Source organism: Genypterus blacodes, unplaced genomic scaffold, assembly GCF_046128005.1.
Source record: "Genypterus blacodes isolate CSIRO-AG114 ecotype Tasmania unplaced genomic scaffold, CSIRO-AGI_Gbla_v1 ptg000059l_1, whole genome shotgun sequence".
Classification (NCBI taxonomy): domain Eukaryota; kingdom Metazoa; phylum Chordata; class Actinopteri; order Ophidiiformes; family Ophidiidae; genus Genypterus; species Genypterus blacodes.
The window spans coordinates 1007921-1030000 of NW_027466871.1; the positions used below are offsets into that span (position 1 = coordinate 1007921).

General features: G+C 42.6%; 4 protein-coding genes across 4 annotated transcripts in view; 3 read left to right on the forward strand and 1 right to left on the reverse strand.

The window, feature by feature from the left end:
- The first annotated feature begins 564 nt into the window (after window positions 1-564).
- LOC143003191 (metalloreductase STEAP4-like) lies at window positions 565-6382 on the forward strand. The gene is made up of 10 exons (XM_076153703.1): window positions 565-1147; window positions 1654-1761; window positions 1853-1923; window positions 2045-2132; window positions 2955-3233; window positions 3676-3770; window positions 3862-3972; window positions 4196-4238; window positions 4360-4524; window positions 5811-6382. Exons 1-10 carry the CDS (start codon window positions 938-940, stop codon window positions 6066-6068), a joined length of 1428 nt encoding a protein of 475 aa, XP_076009818.1. The 5' UTR covers window positions 565-937; the 3' UTR covers window positions 6069-6382.
- Window positions 6383-7167: 785 nt separating this feature from the next.
- On the forward strand, window positions 7168-8816 carry LOC143003192 (female protein-like). The gene is made up of 5 exons (XM_076153704.1): window positions 7168-7229; window positions 7339-7393; window positions 7775-7877; window positions 7963-8257; window positions 8415-8816. The coding sequence occupies exons 2-5, from the start codon at window positions 7339-7341 to the stop codon at window positions 8634-8636; spliced, it is 675 nt and encodes a 224-aa protein (XP_076009819.1). The 5' UTR covers window positions 7168-7229; the 3' UTR covers window positions 8637-8816.
- Window positions 8817-11278: 2462 nt separating this feature from the next.
- Window positions 11279-12704, forward strand: LOC143003184 (mucosal pentraxin-like). The gene is made up of 4 exons (XM_076153695.1): window positions 11279-11333; window positions 11747-11849; window positions 11933-12230; window positions 12486-12704. Exons 1-4 carry the CDS (start codon window positions 11279-11281, stop codon window positions 12702-12704), a joined length of 675 nt encoding a protein of 224 aa, XP_076009810.1.
- A 3978-nt stretch (window positions 12705-16682) lies between these two features.
- Window positions 16683-22080, reverse strand: part of LOC143003185 (metalloreductase STEAP4-like) — a 12349-nt gene continuing 6951 nt past the window's right edge. The window contains exons 5-10 of the mRNA XM_076153696.1: window positions 21660-21744; window positions 18849-19127; window positions 18651-18745; window positions 18381-18534; window positions 18058-18231; window positions 16683-16937 (exon numbers count right to left, since the gene is read on the reverse strand). Of these exons, the coding sequence (XP_076009811.1) occupies window positions 16683-16937; window positions 18058-18231; window positions 18381-18534; window positions 18651-18745; window positions 18849-19127; window positions 21660-21744 (1042 nt within the window). The remainder of the gene's footprint in view (window positions 16938-18057; window positions 18232-18380; window positions 18535-18650; window positions 18746-18848; window positions 19128-21659; window positions 21745-22080) is intronic.

Below are 22080 nucleotides of genomic sequence, written 5' to 3' on the forward strand. Positions count from 1 at the left end.
ACTTGTAGGATAATTATTTTTTCATGGTTCTATAATAGAGATTGAGCTGAGGGGCCATGGGAGCATTCAGCAAACTGTGTGTACATACCATGACCTAGACTGGGTCAAGATTGTGTGTTTGTAGAGCTCAGCATCTGTGCTCCAAACATCCTGGGTTAATTGTCAACTAATCCAAGCCTGAAATCTTTTACCCTTCCTTCATTGTAGTGAAACACTTAAAACTTTCTTTCTTTAGTTTTATTGTCAGTAAATGGCTGATAGATTTTTGTGCGGGAAATTGAAGTTTGGTAAGCCAAAGTCCCAAGCTGTGCCAAGGACAGTGAGTTTCCAACACAGGAAGTGGTTAAAAGTCAATTGAGGCCATTAATTTTGCAAGTATACAAGACATTTTGTTTGGCCTCAAGTATGTGTGTGTGCGCTCGAGGTGTGGTAAAATCAAAAATACCAGAATTTCTTGGCAGCGTAATAATAGTAAGTTAGTGTGGCATTCCAGTGTTGCATAATGTGTTACACATGCCACGACCTTGGCTTCCGAATCCCTGCAGACACACACTGACACATACACACAGAGTTAAGCCAGAAAAAACCAAACTGCTCACTGATCCTCCAACAAGCACAGACACACAAGCCTACAAACTTCTGCGACGGAATTTCCCAGTTTAGGACTTCCCCCCTGAGCCCATTTCCAATTGGATTGGTGAGGCAAATACAAAAACAGACTTAGTGTGCGGGAGCGATGAGTTAGAGGAGCAGAGACTTGGGCTGGAGAGGGAGACGGGAGATTTGTGGAGACCATTATTTTGTGACGTCATCCTTGGTTGTGGATATTTCACAGAGAAATATTTCAGTGCAGCTTTTCCAGCATTGGCAGAATCCCTGGTGGAGTGTTTTTGTTGTGTCTAACCACAGGAGAGACCCTGTGTGTCAGACTGTGTCCATGTCTGCTGACAGATCGAGCGACATTCCAGAGAGCATGTCTCTATGTCCTATGGGTTCGGCAGCTGCCCCTGAGCAGGAGCAGCTGTGCATCTTTGGGACGGGGGACCTGGGGCGCTCTATGGGCCAGCGTTTCCTCCAGGCCGGCTACCGGGTGGTCTACGGCAGCCGCAAACCTCACAACTGTGGCCCTGTGCCTCAGGGAGCTCAGGTACAACTCAAAGCCAGACATCCTCAGAAAACCTCCAACTTCTGCTCCATTTGTTTTGTTTGTTTTGCCCGCTGGAACTTTGGCCTGATGACAGCACGTGTTCTGAGACCAGTCAGATTGTTGAGAAATTGCTTTAAAATGTCAAAGTGCATGTTTACCGGTGAAAAGAAATCGTTACCAGTTCCCAAACACTGATGAGTTTGTGTCTGTGTAGGTGCGTGTAAATGTCTGCAGTATATTGTATTTCCTTTCTCTTGTTTTTTGACTTGAGTGAACAATAAACACTAGAGGGCATTTATTTATGAGTTTAGTTTAGTCTTGTTTAGTTTAATTTAGTAGACAACAACAGCCAGAATTACAGCTTGTTTGTCAAGGAAAATAGGAAAAAAAATCCAAGGATTCATTCGCTGTGGTTCCTGATCTAAACCACTGATATAATACAAAGATGTGTGTGTGTGTGTGTGTGTGTGTGTGCGTGTGTGTGTGTTTGTGTTTGTGTTGTCCAGGTGATGAGCCATGAAGCAGCAGCCCAGTCAGCCACATTGGTCTTTGTTTGTCTTCACAGAGAGCATTACGACATCATGGAGACACTGGCACCTCAGCTGAAGGGGAAGGTACCTTATTGCACAGTCAGATACTTTACGGCGACATCGCAATTAGTTATTTTCCCACTTTTCACATTACTCTCACCTTATTGATCGGAAGGTGCTGGTGGACGTCAGCAACAACATCAAGAAGAATCTATACCCGGAGGCCAACGCTGAGTATCTGCAGAGGTAGGTGACGATCCAGAGGCCTGAAATATTGGGTCGTCTCACCGACCACGTGGGTGGAATCTCCTCCATGAACGCCTGCAGAACATAAGAACAGAGAGCTTTGTGGTTGTTTGCTGTCCAGATTGGTACCAGGAGCTTGTGTGGTGAAGGCCTTCAACACTTTGTCTGCATGGGCTCTGCAGAATGGACCCTCAGATGCCAACAGACAGGTAATGGTCGTGTCACATTTCAAGAAAATACTTCAATTGATCTACGATTGCTATTCAAAACATCACTTTTTCTAAATCTCTGAGTTCAGAGTTCTTAATACCAGGGCACTCAGAGAGCACATACCTCCACCAAGGCTCAACACCTTTACTATTAGTCCCTTTAAAATCAGATGCACAGCAGTATTGTGGATCTAAACTGGTGTCAAAAGTTGATACGGTGCACATTTCTAAACGTATTTGTTAATGTAGAGCGAGGCCACAAATCTCACCACTGCCAGATTCTTGTTATAGTGCAGATCTGCAAACACTTAACACATGACCGACAAGTACAAAATAATTCCCTCATTCAGGCTGGAAGGTATTTCAGTCCAAATTATATTATTAACTCATTTTGAAGTTGGGATCAAACCAAATCAAACTGAACAGAAGCCAAATGGGAGAAATCCTCCTCATATCTTTGCTGTGAATGTCACCTCCCATGTATCCTTGAATCTATTAACTCCACAGTGTGTGTGAGATCTAACGTTCCCCTGCTGTGTCACTCTCTGCTGCAGCATGTGTGGGCTTTTCTGTTTCATTTTGATCTGACTGTGCAATCCCTGAGGACAATACCGCCCAGGAGTGTGTACAGTATGTGTGCATGTGTTGCATTTAGAGCAGCAGCATCACAAACATGATGATCGAGCATTGTTGTTCCTGCTTTCCCCCACCCAAGGGTCAATACCATCCTTTCATCATTCTGTACGCAAATGCATAAACAAATAATTAAATATCAAATGATGAAGTCACATGGGGAAATTCAAGCATCTCTTCATATTCCAGGTGTACCTGTGTGGAGACAGCACAGAGGCCAAGCAGGTGGTGGCCCAGTTGTCCACCAGGCTGGGCCTCAGCGTTGTGGACCGGGGCTCTCTGTGTGCAGCCCGGGAGCTGGAGGATTTCCCCCTGCGGCTGTTCCCGGAGTGGAGGCTGTCGCTCCGCCTGGCCGTCGGCCTCACCGCCTTCTTCTTCTTCTACCTGCTCATCAGGGACGTCGTCTACGCATACGTGGTGCAGGGCAAAGACATCTCCTTCAGGATCACGGTGTCCCTGGCCAACAAGGTGGAACAATCTGCCCTTGCTGTTAGAAACCCTCTTGGTTGTTTTGTGCGCTTTCCTGCTAGGGTGGGAAATAAAGTTTACTAGCCTGATAAGGCAGTGCCGCCAGCAGGTGGGACAGTACTGTATCAAACCGGACAACCGGATCAATAATGCAATTGACCCACTCTCGCAAGGAAATGATGCTTCCAAAATTAGCAGATCAATGCTACAAACACACAGCAGAAGTTTCACGCTTATACCTGCTGTGACCCACCGCTTTTTACACATCGATAACACACACACACACACACACACACACACACACACACACACACACACACACACACACACACACACACACACACATACACACACCTGAAACAATATACGGACCCATAGTAACACTCAAGCTAAGGCCGAGCCCCAGCTGACTAACCGTTTGTGTTTGTCCTCCATCATCCAGGTGTTCCCTATTGTGTCTCTGATCATGCTGTCCCTGTGTTACCTGCCTGGTGTTCTCGCCGGCTTAATTCAGCTCTACAGAGGGACCAAGTACAGGTTGGTCATCGCATTCTTCAGATCCACAAAGATTCCTCATTTCTATTGGGTTTGAAGTCACCTAATCACAGTTGAACGATCGCTGTTCCAGGCGCTTTCCTGACTGGTTGGACCAGTGGATGCTGTGCAGGAAACAGCTGGGTCTGTTGGCACTTGCTTTTGCCTTTCTACATGTGCTCTATACGCTCATCATCCCAATACGGTATGTGACACTCCTACCCTGATGTAAATGTAAATAAAGGATAGTTGTGTAGGGTTGAAATACTGCGCTGAATATACCTCAAAGAAATTACCCAGCATGCAAAGTCAGCATGTTACTCCCTGGCAGTGTGTGTGCTTGAGCAGATGAGAAATACTAAAGTAGAGGTGTGTTTGGATACACACAGAAATCACCTCCTAAATAACGTTTCACTGTTTGCCCCCAGGCATTATGTGAGACAGGGGTTAACAGCACACGCCGTCTCACTGGTGAGTTGGACATATTTATGTGTAAACTGATTCCATATAAACAGGATATGTGACATTTGAAGCTATTTTTATCAGTATGAACTTTGTACGTGAAAGACTGTGTTCTCTGTGTGACTTTAAGGTCAGGGAGAACCGGACGTACGAGTTCGACAGCACTTTGGCTTGGCGCACCGACTCCTACTTCTCTGTGGGAATTCTGGCGTTTGGCCTGTTTGTGCTGTTGGGAATCACCTCTCTTCCCTCAGTCAGCAACGCCCTCAGCTGGAGAGAGTTCAGCTTCGTTCAGGTGATTCATCACAATGATTACGGCCCTCCGACGTGCTTATTAGAGTCACGCTTTGCCCATAGGCGTCCGGCAGAATCCCTTTGTCGTGTTTACACGGTGTATTTCTAGTGATTCTTCCTCGGTAGCATCAAAAATAATCTGTCAAGTATATTTACTCACATACACTTGTCACTGACTGTGTATACACACTATCAGCATTACTTATTGACCAATTTTGAACGTTCCGCCTTTCATTTGGAATAGCTTGTAGAATCTTGACAGCCTGTGTCAGATTTAAGCTGTGTCTATATTCTGCACACAGCATACAAATAAGGGAGATGTGAGCTTTCGAATCTGTAGATGGCAAAGCTGTCTGGCATGTAACAATATTTACAAGATTTACACTTAAACGCTTCATTTTCGCAAAGTAAATGACACAGGCGTAGATATGTTTACTGAAAAAGCCATCTCCTCCTCTGCTCGCCCGCTGCACAAGTCGCTTGTTTTTCATGCACACACACACACACGTTTTGCATCCATCAGATTTGTCCGTCTTGGCTCGCAAAGCAAAGCAAAGCAAAGCTGACTGGCGGACGAGCTCATCTCTTATTATTCTGGAGTCAATTGTATGATTTCCCCTGTGCCAGCTTCTGATAAAAATGAATACAAACAAGCTTTTTTGGAGAATTTAATTTAGGACATCTGATTAATTTACGTCTTTACTGTCAAACAACCAGATGGAGCGATCAGTTAGCACACAGACGCATGCTCGCGATAGTGAAACAGGTAGAGTATTTGAATGCGTGCGGGGATAATTGGAGTTTGTGGAGCTCTCAGCCAAGATTGAAGCTGTGGCTGATGATGTTGTGCTTTATGATGAAGATGTGTTTCTTGTGCAGGCATAACTGTTTTCCCTTTTCCCCACTTTGACCAATTGGATACTGAATCGGCCTCACTACAGGAAACAAACTCATTCATAAATGTAACTGGGTCATATGGAGCTCATTTCTCTGCCCCTCCCACCCCTCACCCCCCCGACTCCAGCCCAAATTAGAGCAGCGCTTTAAATGTTAAGTTATTCATCAAACGTAATTTGGAGGGCATACATTATCCTTGGCCCTCAGTCTTAAGGTTCCGTTTACGTATGTATGCGAGTGGAAAAACTATTATGTCTAGTGTGCACACTGGCATGTATGTGTGTGTAGGTCAAAAGCTCCTCCCTGTAAAGGTCAGTCTGGTACGTTCCATCTTATTGAATCTAATATGTCGCCATTATGTGTGTATTTTGTGTGTTTTCCTTCTTCCAGTCCAAGCTCGGCTACCTGACTTTGTTCCTCGGCACCTTCCACACTTACCTGTACGGCTGGGACAAGTTCCTGCGTCCCTCCTACTACAAATGGTTCACTCCGGCGGGCTACATGCTGGCTCTGGTGGTGCCAACGGTGGTGCTGCTCCTCAAGCTGCTGCTCCTCCTCCCCTGCGTGGACCGCCAAATCATCCGAATTCGACAAGGCTGGGAGAGGACACAACCGGGAGACGAAAGCACTAAATCTCTCATAGCATAAGACAGTTTCACCTTTTGTAAAATTCATATTATCACGTGTTCAACTCTGTATACAGTACAGATATAATCACACCTCCAGTGCAGTCAGTATATCATTTCACCACCTCCGGCTCTTACGACTCTGAGATTACAACCTTAATCTATAGGATGGATTACATTTGATGGATTTGCCTTCCAGCGGTTTCGGTAGATTGAGAGTGTTGCCATCAGTTGTCACTGTTTTGCGTTCCGTTCTGCCCACACCTATCCTCGACGTCTAGCAAACAAAGCAACAATTGTTCACTGCTTTTCCAAATAAACTTTACTCTCACAGAACTCTATTGTCTTCTCTCTATCATGTTCCATTTGCAGAAAACTAGTTCCTACTTGACAGCACACCCTGTCTCTCTCTCTCTCTCTCTCTCTCTCTCTCTCTCTCTCTCTCTCGGCTGTATCTTATCCTGTCTGGAAGCTCCATCAGGCTCAGGGAGCATTTCCCTGCTGAGTCGAGTGTGCTCTGTCTCGTCTGATCCCTCTCCTGAGTTCATCCCTCTGGCTGAGCTGATGCCGATCTCCAGGAAACATTCAGTCTGAGCTGCAAGCTTCTATCTCATCACATCAGTGGATAAAGCAGCCTCTGTGGAGAGGATAGAATGTTTGAATGTGACAGTACAGACAGGCCCTCAATATTGTACGGCGGGAAGTCATTTTTGCAGGTTGAAAGGGAATGAAGGAAGCGTTGATCCCTTGTTAATGATAGATGTATTAACACACGTGCAACAATTAACTCCTTTGCATATAATGTCCTGACAACGACAGAACAGCTACCAGAAGACTGATTCAGGTATTATCAACCTGTATAATTAGTCAAACTTCTTCAAACAGTCTCCTTGGGACCTTGAGACGAATAAAAAGCAAAAAACATTCTATGTTCAAGTATTCTAAATTATTATCATTATCGAAGTACAAATCAGTACCTGTTTTCAGTTATTTATCTGTGTGATCACATTCCATAATTGTGCCTTTATTCATCATTTATTGGTGAAATACAGAACTATATTGTGTCACTGAGGCAGAAAGTAAAGGACGGAAGTAACACAACCATAGGAATGAGGAAGCAGTGATTGTATAAAACACGCATCCTACTCACTGTTACACATAACCTCCTGACACAGACTACAAGGTAAGATCAGCACATATTTGTACATACAAACAATCATTTGCACATTAGTAGGTAAAATAGTTGGAGCAAAACAAAAGTATTGAATTGAGGTGTTGTATTGTTGTATTAGATGGCTTTTCTGCTCCTGCTGCTGATGCTGACAGCTTGTGCTGCTGCTCCTCAAGGTAAAAAAGTCATTTTTTTGCCCAAGTTAACTTTTTAGAAATGTACTTTAATCACGCACTAAATAACTAACTCTATAATGTTACTTACAATAATTCCAATAACTCAATAACATGGCTGCACGAGTGGAACACAATATGAAAACATCTCAGCATAATCCATGTTTAGTTGGGTTAAGATTTTTCTTTTTTTCTTTTTTTCACAAAGGGAAAGTAGATTTAATTAGTGTAGTGCATACTAAAATAGGTAAAATAAATAAATAACTTTCCAAAAAAGCAATTGTCTTGAGCAAACAAGGTGGATGTACTGCATATGTCTGTTCATTGTGCAATCTGTATGAGCGTTTTGTCATTTGATTTTGAATTTTTATCCTTTTTTTGTAGATCTTTCAGGTCAAATGTTTGCCTTCCCACAAGTGACCAGCAGTGCTCACGTGAAGCTAAATGCAACAATACAAGAGTTCAGGGCTGTGACTGTTTGCTTCAGGTATTAACTCATTATTTGCAAGAATCCCCTGCATCCCTGAATAGGAACGGCACGCTGCATGCTCAATTGTTTTTAATGCTTTCAGGGTCTTCACAGACCTTCGCAGAGACCACGGCCTGTTCTCTTACGCAATTCCATCGGTTGCAAACGGCTTCCTGATTTTCTGGGATAACAATAACAATGAGCTTGAAGTCCATCTCAACAACGTTAATTCCGAATTCAAAGGGCTGGACTACAAACCCAACATGTGGCACTCCATTTGCACCACATGGGACTCGACGTCTGGACTGGTGCAGATGTGGTTTGATGGACTTCCCACTATGAAGAAATATGGGGGCACTGCTGTCATTAGTGGACGCCCTATTGTTGTCATAGGACAGGTAAGGATACTGTTTAGGGGTGGACATGAGTGTCAACTTGTAAATTGTAATTGTTAAAACTTCATTTAAGCAATATAAATTGTTATTTCATAATAATTACTGGAAAATCCTGCTGTTTTAATTTTAATTTCAATCTCATCCAATTCTAACCAAACAGGAGCAGGATAGCCATGGTGGGGGATTTGACAGCAAGCAGTGTTTCACTGGGATGATGTCTGATATCCACATGTGGGACCACGTCCTCTCTGGCTGTGAGATCATGCGCTTCGTGAATGAAGAGAACTTCACCCCAGGGAATGCGCTCAACTGGAGGTCCATGCAGTATGAAGTTGTAGGGAGAATTATGCTCGAAAAAAAAGAAACGTTGAGCTGTGTGTAGACATTCAATTAAAGACATCTGATGTCTTCCAAAAACTTCAGTTGTAACATGTTTAAGAGGCATCGCTGTACAGCACAAAGACAAATGTTAGATGAGTGATTTCAGCTTTTTATGCTTATTGTAGCTACGTAAGATTTCCATAAATGTTTTGTCTGCATCTGGATGAGAGTGCCGGCAGGGCGATAACTGCCACAATGTTTGAAGGATATCTAAATCTTGTCTTTGATTATTAAATATGGGCTTTGTACAAATCAATTCCTGCCAAATCAGACTCATAACCACTGAGTTAAGACCATTGAAATTCCTGATGTTGGCCGAATTTCGGCACCAATCATATATTATTTGCAGCGATATCCTGGAAACAGCACATCAATCAATCAATCAATCAATTGGTAAATCGATACATCAATTTTGTGGACTGTTATGTATCAAATGTTACACAGTGTAGGAAATTCCCAGATGAAATGGTGGAAAAAAAATGCAATAATGGAGAATCTTTGAGTCTGGTCTTTTCTTTACCTCTTCATTTGTTTGAGTCCTGGTGCAGAAGATGCTGTGTGAGTTAAAATATAAAGTGCTCTATAAATAATTACACAGTGGTGATATTGGATCCAGATCCTGGACAAAAACTGGCTCGTTCTTTCTTCATCCAATGTCTAACTTTCCACGAAATTCAATTGAAATTTGTGATGTAATTTCTAAAAGATCTCAATGCAACAAACAAAACACAAACATGCAGGGCTGAAAACTAGAATATTGTTGTGACCACAAGATAATGATCTCATTCTTTCCCCAAAGCCCTTGTGAAAGTGTGGGAATGTGATAATTATGTTGTGGCCATGAAATAACTACCTCCTATCACATGACAGCATTGACATATGAACTTTGTACTTTGTACCTCTTATTGTGTGTACTTTGTTATCTTGCATGCATTCTTGCACGTTTTCTTTGCACTAGAGGTGATTCCTCGTCTCATTCTCCACTGTACTGTAACTGTAATTTCCCTCGGGATAATAAACTTTTATCTTATCTTATCTTAAAGAACAGGCACGTTACATGTTAATCTGTGGCCTCTGATTCGGCAATGGTGCCTGGACGCCACTGACTCCCTAAACAGCAGGACGGGGGGTGAAATGTGAGGCGGTTTGAATAAGGGACCAGCACCACCAAACCTGAGGTCACGCACTTGGCCTGAAAGTGATGGACTGCCCCCATCTGGCTGGGAGTGAAGCTGCTGAGGCACAGTAAAGTAATCGTGGGACGTTGATCTCACGGACGGAAAAGGAATCTGCATTTGAAGGCAAAGCTCCTGCATTACCACTTGCTCTCCTTTCTAGCCTTCACCTGATTATGAGTGGTGAATGAAAGAATGAGATTGCAGATACAAGCAGCTGAATGAACCTCCTTCATGAGCTCACCGACAGTATGGACGGAGGTTGAGGAGCCATTCGATTGGCCTTGTTTTGTACTTTCTGTTAGGTACAGAGCTGTATTCTAACATCCTGCACTTCCCTCTATGATTTCAGATAGAGACAAATCTAGCGACAGGAATGTGTTGTTGATACAGTGCTGCTGGCAAACACTGCATCCGCCCATAAGAGACATACTGGAGTAAACAACAGGGTGACCTTTGTCTAGTAGATCTTTATGGATAGCCTCCTAGACTCCTTGAGGAAGTATTCTGGGTATATCCAACTGGGAGGAGACCCCAGGGCAGAACCAGAACACACTGGAGGGATTACATATCCCATCTGGCACGGAAATGTCCTGGCATCCCCCAGGTGCAGTTAGAGGACGCGGCCAGAGGAAAGGACATTGGACATGTCTTGTTTAGCCTCCTGCCATCACAACCCAGGTCAAGAGGAAAAAGTAGCATAAAAAATGAAAGATTTCGATAATGCTATAACTCCGTACTTACTTATAGTGCCTTTTTCCAAAGCGCTTTACAATTTTCTTGGAATTCATACACCGATGACCGCTGCAAACCATTCAAGGAGCCAACGTGCAATGTAAAAGTATCAAGACAGGTCAATCAATAACTATAAAGTTATCTGGAAATTTCGGACCTTTACATTCTTCTTTGCTGCCAGAACCAACAGTTGTAATGCCATGATAATTATGAATAACTGGGAATAGGTTTTAGGTTATTTACTGAACTTTGACCTTACATCATCAGATAAGAGCGTTATTAGCTCTCATGATGATGTAAGAAAACCAAAAGTCAGCACGTGTGTTGTATTGTTTGTGTGTGCGTTATGAATCTTTAATCTTAAATTTGGTAAACTTTTTTACTAAATGTATACACTGTTTTAATCTTGCGGGGGGAAATGTCCTTCCCACCCCCCCCCCAAAAAAACCCCCACTATATACAATGGCATGAAAAACACGTGGCAACGTGCCAACACAGCCTTACTGGAAGGCAAGAGAAGTTATCGATATGAGGAAGTGATCACACAAAATAACAGTAGGTAAGTATCACAGTAATAAGGAAGCAGCCAGTGTATAAAAATCACCATCACCCTCACTGAGCAACAAAAAAACATCTCAACACAGAGGACAAGGTAAAGATCAGCGCTCGAGACCAAGCAGACCTAAGTGTCAGATGTTTCTCTAATATTATCTTCTGTTTGTCTTTGACTTAGATGAAGTTTTTCCTTCTGGTGGTGATGCTGGCAGAATGTGCTGCAGTTCCTAGAGGTAATCATTCTACCACTAATCTAACCTAATACACTCACATGATTTGATTAGGTTTCTCTCCGCTAAGCTTTCATGTCTTTTCTTTTAAACATCTTGGTTCATATGTTGTTCATTGGGTCCATGGCTGATTTGTGATTTTCTGTAAATTCCACATTTCCGTAAAGTCTCAGAGGAAAGTGCACCAAGTTTGTTTGTAATTTTCTTTAAAAGGGAGCGACGAAAATTTACAAAAACAATGACAGTTACATCCAGCCAGTATGTTATCTTCATCTTATAAAGCTTACAAATCTCACATTATTATAACTCTTATCTGGTTTACAGGCAGAACATATCAAATAGGTTTCCCGAAACAGGTTATCAAAAATATTAAATTGTGAAATTTCAAAATTCTTTTTTTTCCATTTTTGTTTTAGATCTTTCAGGCTCGATGTTCACATTTCCAGCAGAGACCGACACAGCTCATGTGCGTTTGATTACATCCAGACAGGGTTTCACTGCTGCCACAGTCTGTCTCAGGTAACGCAAACATGCAAAGTCCAAAACAATCCACTTCATATCCGACAGCAAATATGTGATGCATGCTTATGCATTCGCCACAGGTTCTTCACAGACATTAGCAGAGGCCAACCACTCTTTTCTCTGGCTACACAAACTGCCGACAATGCCTTCCTGATTTGGACGACCCCTTCAGCTGCTGAAGATCAACTCTGGGTCAGAAACAATCACGCAATATTTTGGGGTCAAAGCCCAAAGATGAACACGTGGAACTCAGTCTGTTCCACATGGGACTCTGTGTCTGGACTGGGGCAGCAGTGGCTCAACGGGAATCCCTCCGTCAGAAGGCACATCATCTCTGGATCAAACATCATTGGACCCTTTAGCATCATCTTAGGACAGGTATGGCTGCGTTATTGTTATTGTAAATTAATATTTTCCTAGCTTCCTTTGACTCTATTATAAGACATACGTAACTAACATGACACATTTTGAACCCAGCTGCAGAAACACGTTAATTACATTACAAAACTGGTGTCAGGCATGTGTCATGAGTAAGAAATGACCACTGTGGGCAAGAAATTATTAATATCTTGTATTGCAGAAGTATTGTATACTACATCTTATTACTTATTTCAATGTCTGCAATCTCAACAGGAACAGGATTCTTTTGGTGGGGCGTTTGACATCAACCAGAATTTCAAAGGCATGATCTCTGATGTCCACATGTGGGATCACGTCCTGTCACCTAGTGATATTCTATACTATTCGGATGGTCTTAACTACCCCCCAGGAAACACGCTCAACTGGAAGTCGCTGGAGTTCCAGGAGACAGGAAGAGTGCTGCTCGAGAGGAAATTTAAGAGCTTTGCCTAAAACATTAACACCAATGGCATACAAGGACAAATTAAGTTTGACATATATGTATTTATGTCCATATGTTGGATGACTGATTATTAATTCCCTTCTGTGACAACTTCAGAGTCAAGTACACTACCACTCGTCTTTGTTAGATCAGTGATATAAGCAGTAAATCAAGATTGCAGTGCCTCCCCTGTGTCATCAGGAAATGTAAATAACAAATAATGATTACAAATAAATAAAAGAATATTTGTCCACTGATCTGTGATAGAAATGTAATTATTGTGTGATTCCATTCATTCAAATTATTTTTATAGTCAATATCGCTGAATTTGTGTCATTCCAAGTTGGATCATTTACACAGCACACCTGATGATGTCTAAATCATCACACTGGTTGAAAAACACTGGGCTAACGGACTTCATTTACAAGTAAAGGTAAGCATACACTCACTGCTGTACAGTCCACCACAAAAATGAAAGACCAGCCCTTTTTAAATAATAATGGGTTTTTTTTATATATATAAAACAAGATAAGAAACAAATTAAGTTATTTTAAAGAATAAAACTAGATTTGTCTTTTTGTTGTGGACTGTATATACTTTCATCCGCTATACATTTTTGTTCTTCTTTGGCGGAATATATACCTATGTGTGTGTAAAGAATGCTGATGTGGGATATGAAACATAACCAGTAGTCAATGTGCAAGCAGCCAGTTGAATGGTGTAAATTTATGCTACTCTGTTGAATTCATATATTTGTAGGGTCAGTGCCTCACCAGCCACCAACCTCACCACACGTCCCTGCATGTTACCATGTTTGCCACAAAAGTATTACAACTGTTGGCAAATGTAAAAACTATTCAGAATCACTGTTTTCTATGAACTTTTCTAATGTCAACTGTTGTGTGCTATTCATCTTTTCTGCTGGTCCCTCACAAACCAACTTCATACCAGTAAATATCTATAATAAATGAACAAACGCATAATAAGCACTAAGGAAACACCAACAATAAGCCATATTTGTTTGTAAGTCAGCTTGAAGCACAGAGCCCAGCGACAGCAAACCTGGCAAGTGAGCACACTGCAAATAAAAAGATGTTATTTTCACTGAAAATAAAGGGATACACATATATTATATCTTTCATTTCAAAATAAAACCAGAAGTGACCAAAAGTAAGACTCATCAAAGCCACTTGAGTCTTATTTTGAAGGTTTGAAACGATCAAATTCTACACTGGCGTCACAAGGTACAGGCCGAGCTCTGACCCACATTGAGCCGTGGCCCGTCCGTGTCCTAATCTCCTCCTCTTCCTTAGCACAAACCAAATGGAACACCTGGACTGACCTCCAGCGTGAAATAGGCTGCATGAGCTGGAGCAGGGACACTGCTCACCTCCAACACTGCCGGTTTTGACATCCCTGCTGAATCAATTAAGTATTACGCGATACACCGACTGAGCAGGCCGAGAAAGTCTCCCGTGACAAGCGAGCTGCCTCCTGATGTAATACAGGGCAACTTTTGAGAGCTATCAATGTGCACTTAGCTGTTAGCTGATCCTCCTCAGTATGACTCTTTAATGCATCAAAAGCAGGTGAAGAGGATCTTGCGCACTTCCGCCAGTAAATGAGCCGTCTGACCTAAGCGGAACACCATGACAAAGAAATGATAAACAAGAGGTGAAGTTGAATTCTCACACATTCTGCACATTTTATCAGTGATCTACTTTTATTTCACACACACACATTTCACACATTTGTTCAAAATACTGAAGTTGTCCCCTTTAGTCCAGCAAGGTCACATTTTGTACTAATTTAAACAGGACTTGGAGCCCAAATTTGCACTTTAGGGAGTTCTGTTGCTCAGGCAGAAGGTTATAGATGTAAAAGTATAAAGATATCATGTTGGTTTACTGACAAATGGGGGGATATTTTACATTTCATTTCATTTACAATGATACATTGTAGTGAGTTATAAGTATAAGAAAAGCAAACAGACTCATCTCTTCTGTTATCTGGGTGTGTGACTCATTTAGCAGAATCAATACAGTTTTCAGTTTTAAAACCAAGAGATACAATCTGAAATACGAGATCTGCACATCAACACCAAATGGCATTTTGATGAAATATTTCTCACTGACACGATTAATCTGTCTTGCTCACATTCCAAGCATTCCTTTTTATTATTGTATTTGAATAATATCAAACTCAGAAAAAGAGTTTTTCTTCTTACTACGGTGGAATAAATAATTGAAATCTCAACAGTGCGTAAAACTCAAGCTGTGTAGAAACATTTACACCGTTCCACCTGTGTTCGGAGTATAATTTCCAGAGATGTTTGATGAAAATAAGAGTTTGATATCACATTGACGTCTCATTCATGTGCTCAGCGGTCTATGTTTTCACCCGCAATTTCAGCTATTTATTTTACGGCCCTTATAGAAGCAAACTACCGTGGCTGGACACGCATAACCCTATTATTGGTGTCAGGGTTGCCTCGGTGTGTGAAATTAAACACAAGTGGAAATGATGAATTTAAGCCGGCCTGCTTCACAGCTTTACTGTGTGTTGCTACATCTTAATTCTTTCCAGAGGCAATATTGGAATACGCTATCTAATTTCTACATCAGCACTCACACAGCTCACCACACCCTACAGCAGGAAATCCGCTAAAGTCGACAGCAACTCTTTGGTAATGGGAGAATAACGCAGTGTGAGACGGTGCAGGATTGCAGATCGTGTATGCAGATAACACCGTTAGATGCGAGATAATAGGATGTCGCTGACTAAATGTTGTGCTTTTGGCAGAAACAACCCTGCGTATTCATCTCACAGCACGACACCGTGTTGGCATGTAGGTGCACGTGTGTGTGTGTGTGTGTGTGTGTACGGGTGTGTGCGCGGGTAATGCAATTTGCTCTCATTTGCATTGTGCACACGTGTGCGTATATGTGATGATAAGTGTGTGTGCATAGGTGGAAATCTGTGTGTTTTCTGCTCTTGAGATGGATGCAGGTTTGGGCAGAGAGGTATTTGTGTTAGAAAAGATCAATAATAAAAGGGAGAGCAGCCTCGGGGATACAATAGCAGCACTTGAAGAGAGAGGAGAATGGGAAAAGGAAACTATTGCCTATGTTTACCAAAACAATGGATTTCATCTGGGGACATCAATCTACGTCCTCCACATCCTGTGAAACAGATAAAGCACAGACGTGAAGTAGGCCTATATCTTTCCTTCCTCACAAAGAAGATCCACTTTAAAAACATTTATTCCCACTGTCCATTTGGCTGCAGTAAACTGATCCCTCTTCCTCATTCCGGTTTATACTATTGCACAATTGTGAGTAAGCAGCGTAGGTTGACAAAAGCACACATTATGAAAATGGAGGAAAATGAGTTACCAGGCAGATATGATGGGATTTGTTCCACTGCTTTCTGGAGACATCAAAGCCCATAGAAACAAATTCATAAATGTTTCTCAAAAATGTTGCTTATTGTTTTGAATCCATGTGAAATTTTATATTGTCAACATGAAAAATAAAGACTGTGTATAATCTCATTAATGTGGCCAAATTCAATACTAGCAAACTAAAAACAAAAGTATTAAAAAACAGAGAAATTCAAGTTTAAAGTGCTTGAAATGAGACGATTTGCTGTTTTATGTAATATCTTAAAAAGGACTTCAAACTTAGATCTTATTGTCTTCTGTGTCAAGGTCCTGACGCTGCATTTCTAACATGAGCTGATTTGTGTTGCAAACAGGTTAAAATAATCACACTGGCAGATTCTTCTCACTTCAAAACAGATAGAGAAAATAAGGCCTGTTAATCATTTTGAAATTTTGATTAAGATGGACCTGTTTCATGCCAATGCTGAGACAAATCAAGGTTCAATCGCCATGAAAAGAATCAGATCAATATCAGTGCAAATGATGCTCCGTTGTTGTTGGTTAATAAAAACTATAACCGAATTGAAGCTGAATTCCTGCTTCTAGATCACAGATTGGTGGCCTTGGTCTCCCCGCGTGGCTCGCTCCTCTCCCAGCCTTGTCGAATGCGAGTGAGGCTGCGGTCCACACAGGGGAGGAGCAGCAGCAGCTTGAGCACGAGCACGACAGACGGCACGACCAGGCACAGCATGTAACCCGGCGGAGTGTACCATTTGTAGGTGGAGGTACGGAGGAACTTGTTCCAGCCGTACAGGTAACCGTGTGCCGTGCAGATGAACAGGGTCAGATGGCCCAGCTTGGACTGAGAGAGAGAGAGAGAGAGAGAGAGAGAGAGAGAGAGAGAGAGAGAGAGAGAGAGAGAGAGAGAGAGAGAGAGAGAGAGAGAGAGAGAGAGAGAGAGAGAGAGAGAGAGAGAGAGAGAGAGAGAGAGAGAGAGAGAGAGAGAGAGAGAGAGAGAGAGAGAGAGAGAGAGAGAGAGAGTTTAAGCCTCTGTAGAAAGCATTTTGCTACAGTAAAATTCCTTGTTTTCAGAGCTTTCTTCTTTCTTTTTTTTTACATTAAATGAAATATATGGCTGATAGTATATAGATGATGAATGTCTGGATATCCGGCTAAAAATACAAATAGTTCCACAACCGCAGCAGAATAATTGGTTTTGTTGCACCAGTGGCCTTTGAGGCTCAGTTATTGTTAATTACGTGGGTAATGTGCTTTCATTTACATTCTCAGCAGTTGGCATTACTGTTCTCATCGGAGCGGCTTACTGTAAGCGCGGGGAGAACAATAAAGGAACATTCATTTTAATGTGCTACAGTAATGAAGTGCAACCTTAAATCGATAACCAGGGATTTTTATCTCGTTAACAATTTACAACAAATCCTTCTTCCTCCTTATATACACAGAAACACGGAGATAAAGACAACATTTACGACTGTTTTATGTATTTTTATCCATAGTATCTCACAGCTCGTCTCCTCGGATCATAAGGGTTATTATAACCTAGACCTCCATCTCTCCCAGCACCGCTCCCTCTCTGAGGTCCACCTATGGGCCTGACCTTTACACAAATGGACCTGTGACCCGCATTAACAATCTTTCGCTGGGGATTATACCAGGTATCATAATTCTATTTAATGAATAACTTAACATTTAAAATCCAGGGCTAAAGTCAGCCAGGCTCTGAGTCTGTGTGCTTGTGTTCGGCAATTAGTTAACTAGGCTCCTGGGAGATGAATGGCAGTGACATATTGCTAATACAACAGTTTAATAACTTTGATGAAAACTTGCAAGCGCTAAACAGGCACGGAGAGAGGATTTATTGATATTAAGCACACAAAAGAAAAGAATCGGATGGCTTAAAGGAGAACAAACACACAAAGTCTCACACACACACTGATATAGAGGACGTTCTGAGCACTGACCTGGACGAAGGTGAACTCTCTCCAGCTGAGGGAGGCTCCCACAGACGGCAGCGATGTTAATCCCAGCAGGAAGTACAGAAAGAAGCCCAGGATTCCCAGCATGAACAACGAGTCAGAGCCCCACGCCTCGGTGTCATCAAAGTCAAACGGCGTGGTGGTTTTATTGTTCTTCAGCTAAGGTGAGACAGAGACGCACAGAGAGAGCGAGAGAGAGTGAGACAGGTGGACGGACAGCAGCGGCCCGGACTCTGGGCTTTACATCATGTCCAAGCTCCGTGATGAATGTAGACATGCAGCCTGTGGTTTGAGTCAGCCAACTGTACCTCATCCACCACACGGGAGATGAGTTTGTGCCTGACAGAATAGCGGATAGGGATGATCAATGTATAGATGGCATGGAGGAAGGCCAAGCCGAGCGCAACCAAGCCCAACTGCTTCCTGCACCGCATCCAACGGTCCAGCCAATCAGGGAAGCGCCTGGAACATCCATAACTCGTGTTGGTATGGAATGTATTTTACATCATGTGAAAGACTGCAGAAGTGATGCAGCACTACGTCTGCACAATGTTTGTCCTGCTTGGTTGATGTCTTACCTGTACTTGGTCCCTCTGTAGAGCTGCAGGAAGCCGGCGAGAGCACCAGGCAGGTAACACAGGGACAGCATGATCAGAGACACAATGGGGAACACCTGGATGATGGAGGACAAACATAAACAATCATTTCTTTGACATAAAAACATAAACAAACACACATTTCCAGGATAATAGATGAGTGGCAGTTAGATGTTCCACCTTGTTGGCCAGGGACACCAGGATCCTGTAGGAGATGTCTTTGTCATTCTCCACGTATGCGTAGATGACGTCCCTGATGAGCAGGTAGAAGAAGAAGAAGGCGGTGAGGCCGACGGCCAGGCGGAGCGGCAGCCTCCACTCCGGGAACAGCCGCAGGGGGAAATCCTCCAGCTCCCGGGCTGCACACAGAGAGCCCCGGTCCACAACGCTGAGGCCCAGCCTGGTGGACAACTGGGCCACCGCCTGCTTGGCCTCTGCGCTGTCCCCACACAGGTACACCTGGAGCAAGGTTGGACTGGTTATTATTTAAAATGTGCTGTGCAAAAAAGAGAAATTCGAGAAAGACATCAGCATTGTGTTTGGGATGATTTAACCCTATTTTACTTAACTGCAAGAAAAGTAATTTTATGAAACCACCATCAGGCTTGTTTGAACATAATTGGTTTTAATTTGTCCTTTGTGTTTTCCAGCTTGAGTTGAATATAAAGTGGACAGAGGAGCGGACTGCATAATTGACACATGAATATTTCAATTTTGAGAAAACAACTTGGCCTTGGTTGTTAATTAAAACAAATGAAAGGGAAAAAACATTTGTTTCAAGCACTTGAATTTTTAATTGATTTTCCCTGTTCTGTTGCGTCTGTGCAGTAAACACGCTTGTACTGTTTTTGTTAAGCTCTTTTCTCGATCGGTAGAATCCTCCGGTCCTTCTACCTGTGGCTAATAGGCGAGCTATACGTTCACTTTGTAAACTCGTCTTTATTCCTCCTCAATCAACAACAACGCGGCAGGGCAACGTCCACCTCACTGTCCTTCTCTTACACTCGTGACTGTCCCTCCCAAAGAGTTATCAACTCTTGGGCAAGAGGACATTGAATAGCACCTTACACATGTAAAGATATTTAAATAATAGTTAAGGGTCATACATGACAATGAAATAATTTCTGCATTTAACAGCAAATAAATTCCTGCAGAGCTAAAGTCCATAATAACTGCTGTGAAATGATTTGTACTGAAATATATAATTTACCAGAGCTTAATACATGGATAAGTATAAAATAAAGTGTACATTAATTAAGGTTACATTTTCGTGTACTAGTTTTTGACATTCACGTTGTTTTTGTTGCTGCCAGATTTATTTTAAAGAAAGTCTATTAGGGCATTTCAGTGCACAACAATGGCAGAATGTTTACCTGATACTGAGAAGAAGATTAAGAATGATGTATACTTTCATCTCTCTGCATTCTGAATAGCCTTTATTTTTCACTTGCTAATTATAGCGCTGAGATTAGAGCTCGATGCCTCAGAGACTGTCTGGAATACTGAGCGCATTAACGCGGCGTACACCTACTGAGTGTGTGTACAAGAACACCTTTGTGTTTTGTTCCCCAGCGCTGTTGAGCCCAAAACCCCCTGGAAGTGTTTGTCTATGTAAAGATCCACACAATCGGTACATATGGTGCACATCATGTAATCGCATTTCTAGGACTCACTGCACTGAAGCTTATTACTACACTCTCAGAGCTGCGATAAGACGATTATGGTGTTTGTGCGGAAGAAAAAAACAGAATCATACAGCGAGAGAGAGAGTGGGGTGGGGGTAAGGGGCTGGAGAGAAGGGGGGAGGGGGGGGGGGGGGGGGGTTGACAGACAGTCAGTAGGATTGAGCCGTTTTCCCCCAGGTGTGTGTGTGTAAGTGGACCGGGCAGCCAGCCATGTCTCCCTACATTACTGCACCAGTAACAGCAGGGGACGGACGACAGAGTAAATCTCTATCTGAATGTAAATGTGACACAGCCACAGTCCTGCCGTGGATCTAATCAGGCTGCTGGCCAGGGAATAGACACAATTAAAGCCTTTGTGCCTGCATATATACTGTATATACCTACATACACACACACACTGATAATGACATATACCTTCAAACACACCACTCTTGTTCTCTCACAGCTACCTGTTTTCAAAGAAAATAGAGCACTGCAGTGGTATTTTTGTGCATGCGTGAGTATGCGTCTATGTGTGTGTGTGTGTGTGTGTGTGTGTGTGTGTGTGTGTGTGTGTGTGTGTGTGTGTGTTGAAGGGGATTGGAGGCAGATTCAGGTTTGGTCTCCAGAGGATCCAGCATGTTTGTGTTTCTCTTTGTAGCTGTGAAACAGAAACTGCAATAAACACTGGTCTTTGGACTTTGTAACATCATGAAGTGTGTTGGTTTGTTGGTTTGTTTGTGTGTTTATACAAGCACTGTCCTCATTTTCTCTGGCACTGTTTTGGGAAAACAGCAAAATCAATAATGTGCAACAACACGCATTAAGTCAATCCATTTCACACATTTTTGCATAGTGAATCCTGGCACGGTTCATAAAAACAACTGATTTTTTTTACGGACTCCTTCTGTGAATTTACAATTTAGGATTTGCATTACACCGTACTGTATCACCGCTCTGAAGGAATCACTACCTCAATGTGGTGGGGCTCTCGAAACAGTTGCAAAGAAATAACATGAGCCGCCCCAAGATCGAGAAGACGAGAAACAACTGTGTCTGACCTCATCGTCTATGGAGTGTTTACAGAGCTCAAACACACAAATCTATATTTTATCAACCCTATCTCAATTGTTTTAACTATAATGAGCCCTTTTTTGCATTTACATTTTTTTGGTGCAGGCAGTTTCTTGCTTTTGTCCTATTTTTCACACGTGGCTCTGTGTGATCTGCAGGCTAGTGGTTTATGCGTGTGTGAGCATGACAGTTTCTTCCGGGGACACAGATGCAGTGTTCTTTGTCTCTATCCCACTTCCACTCTCTCCCCCACCTGTTTCCCTGCCAGCAGTCCATTCTGCAGGGCCCAGGCTGACAGCGTGTTAAGCCCTTTCACCACCGCGGCTCCAGGCACCAGTCTGCAGAACGCACAGGGAGGCATTTTAATACTTTTGTTGCGTCGCTAAAAAACACAACACGCAAACAAGTGGGCTCTCAAAACGGTGACAGCAGATATTTTCACTCCGGTTGTAAAGACACAGTCGGCCATCCTGCCACAATTATCTTTTTTATTTTGTTTTCAATTGAGGCATTTTTTTAGGACACCTTTGTGTATAACCAACAATAAATCCACAGGAAATCATCTTATGCTCAAATGCTTTGTCTAACATTCAACAAAGTGGCTCCCACTGCTCCTAACGCATTGCTGACATTAAAAATATTTACAGTTATGCCGTTAGATGTTTGCTCACACA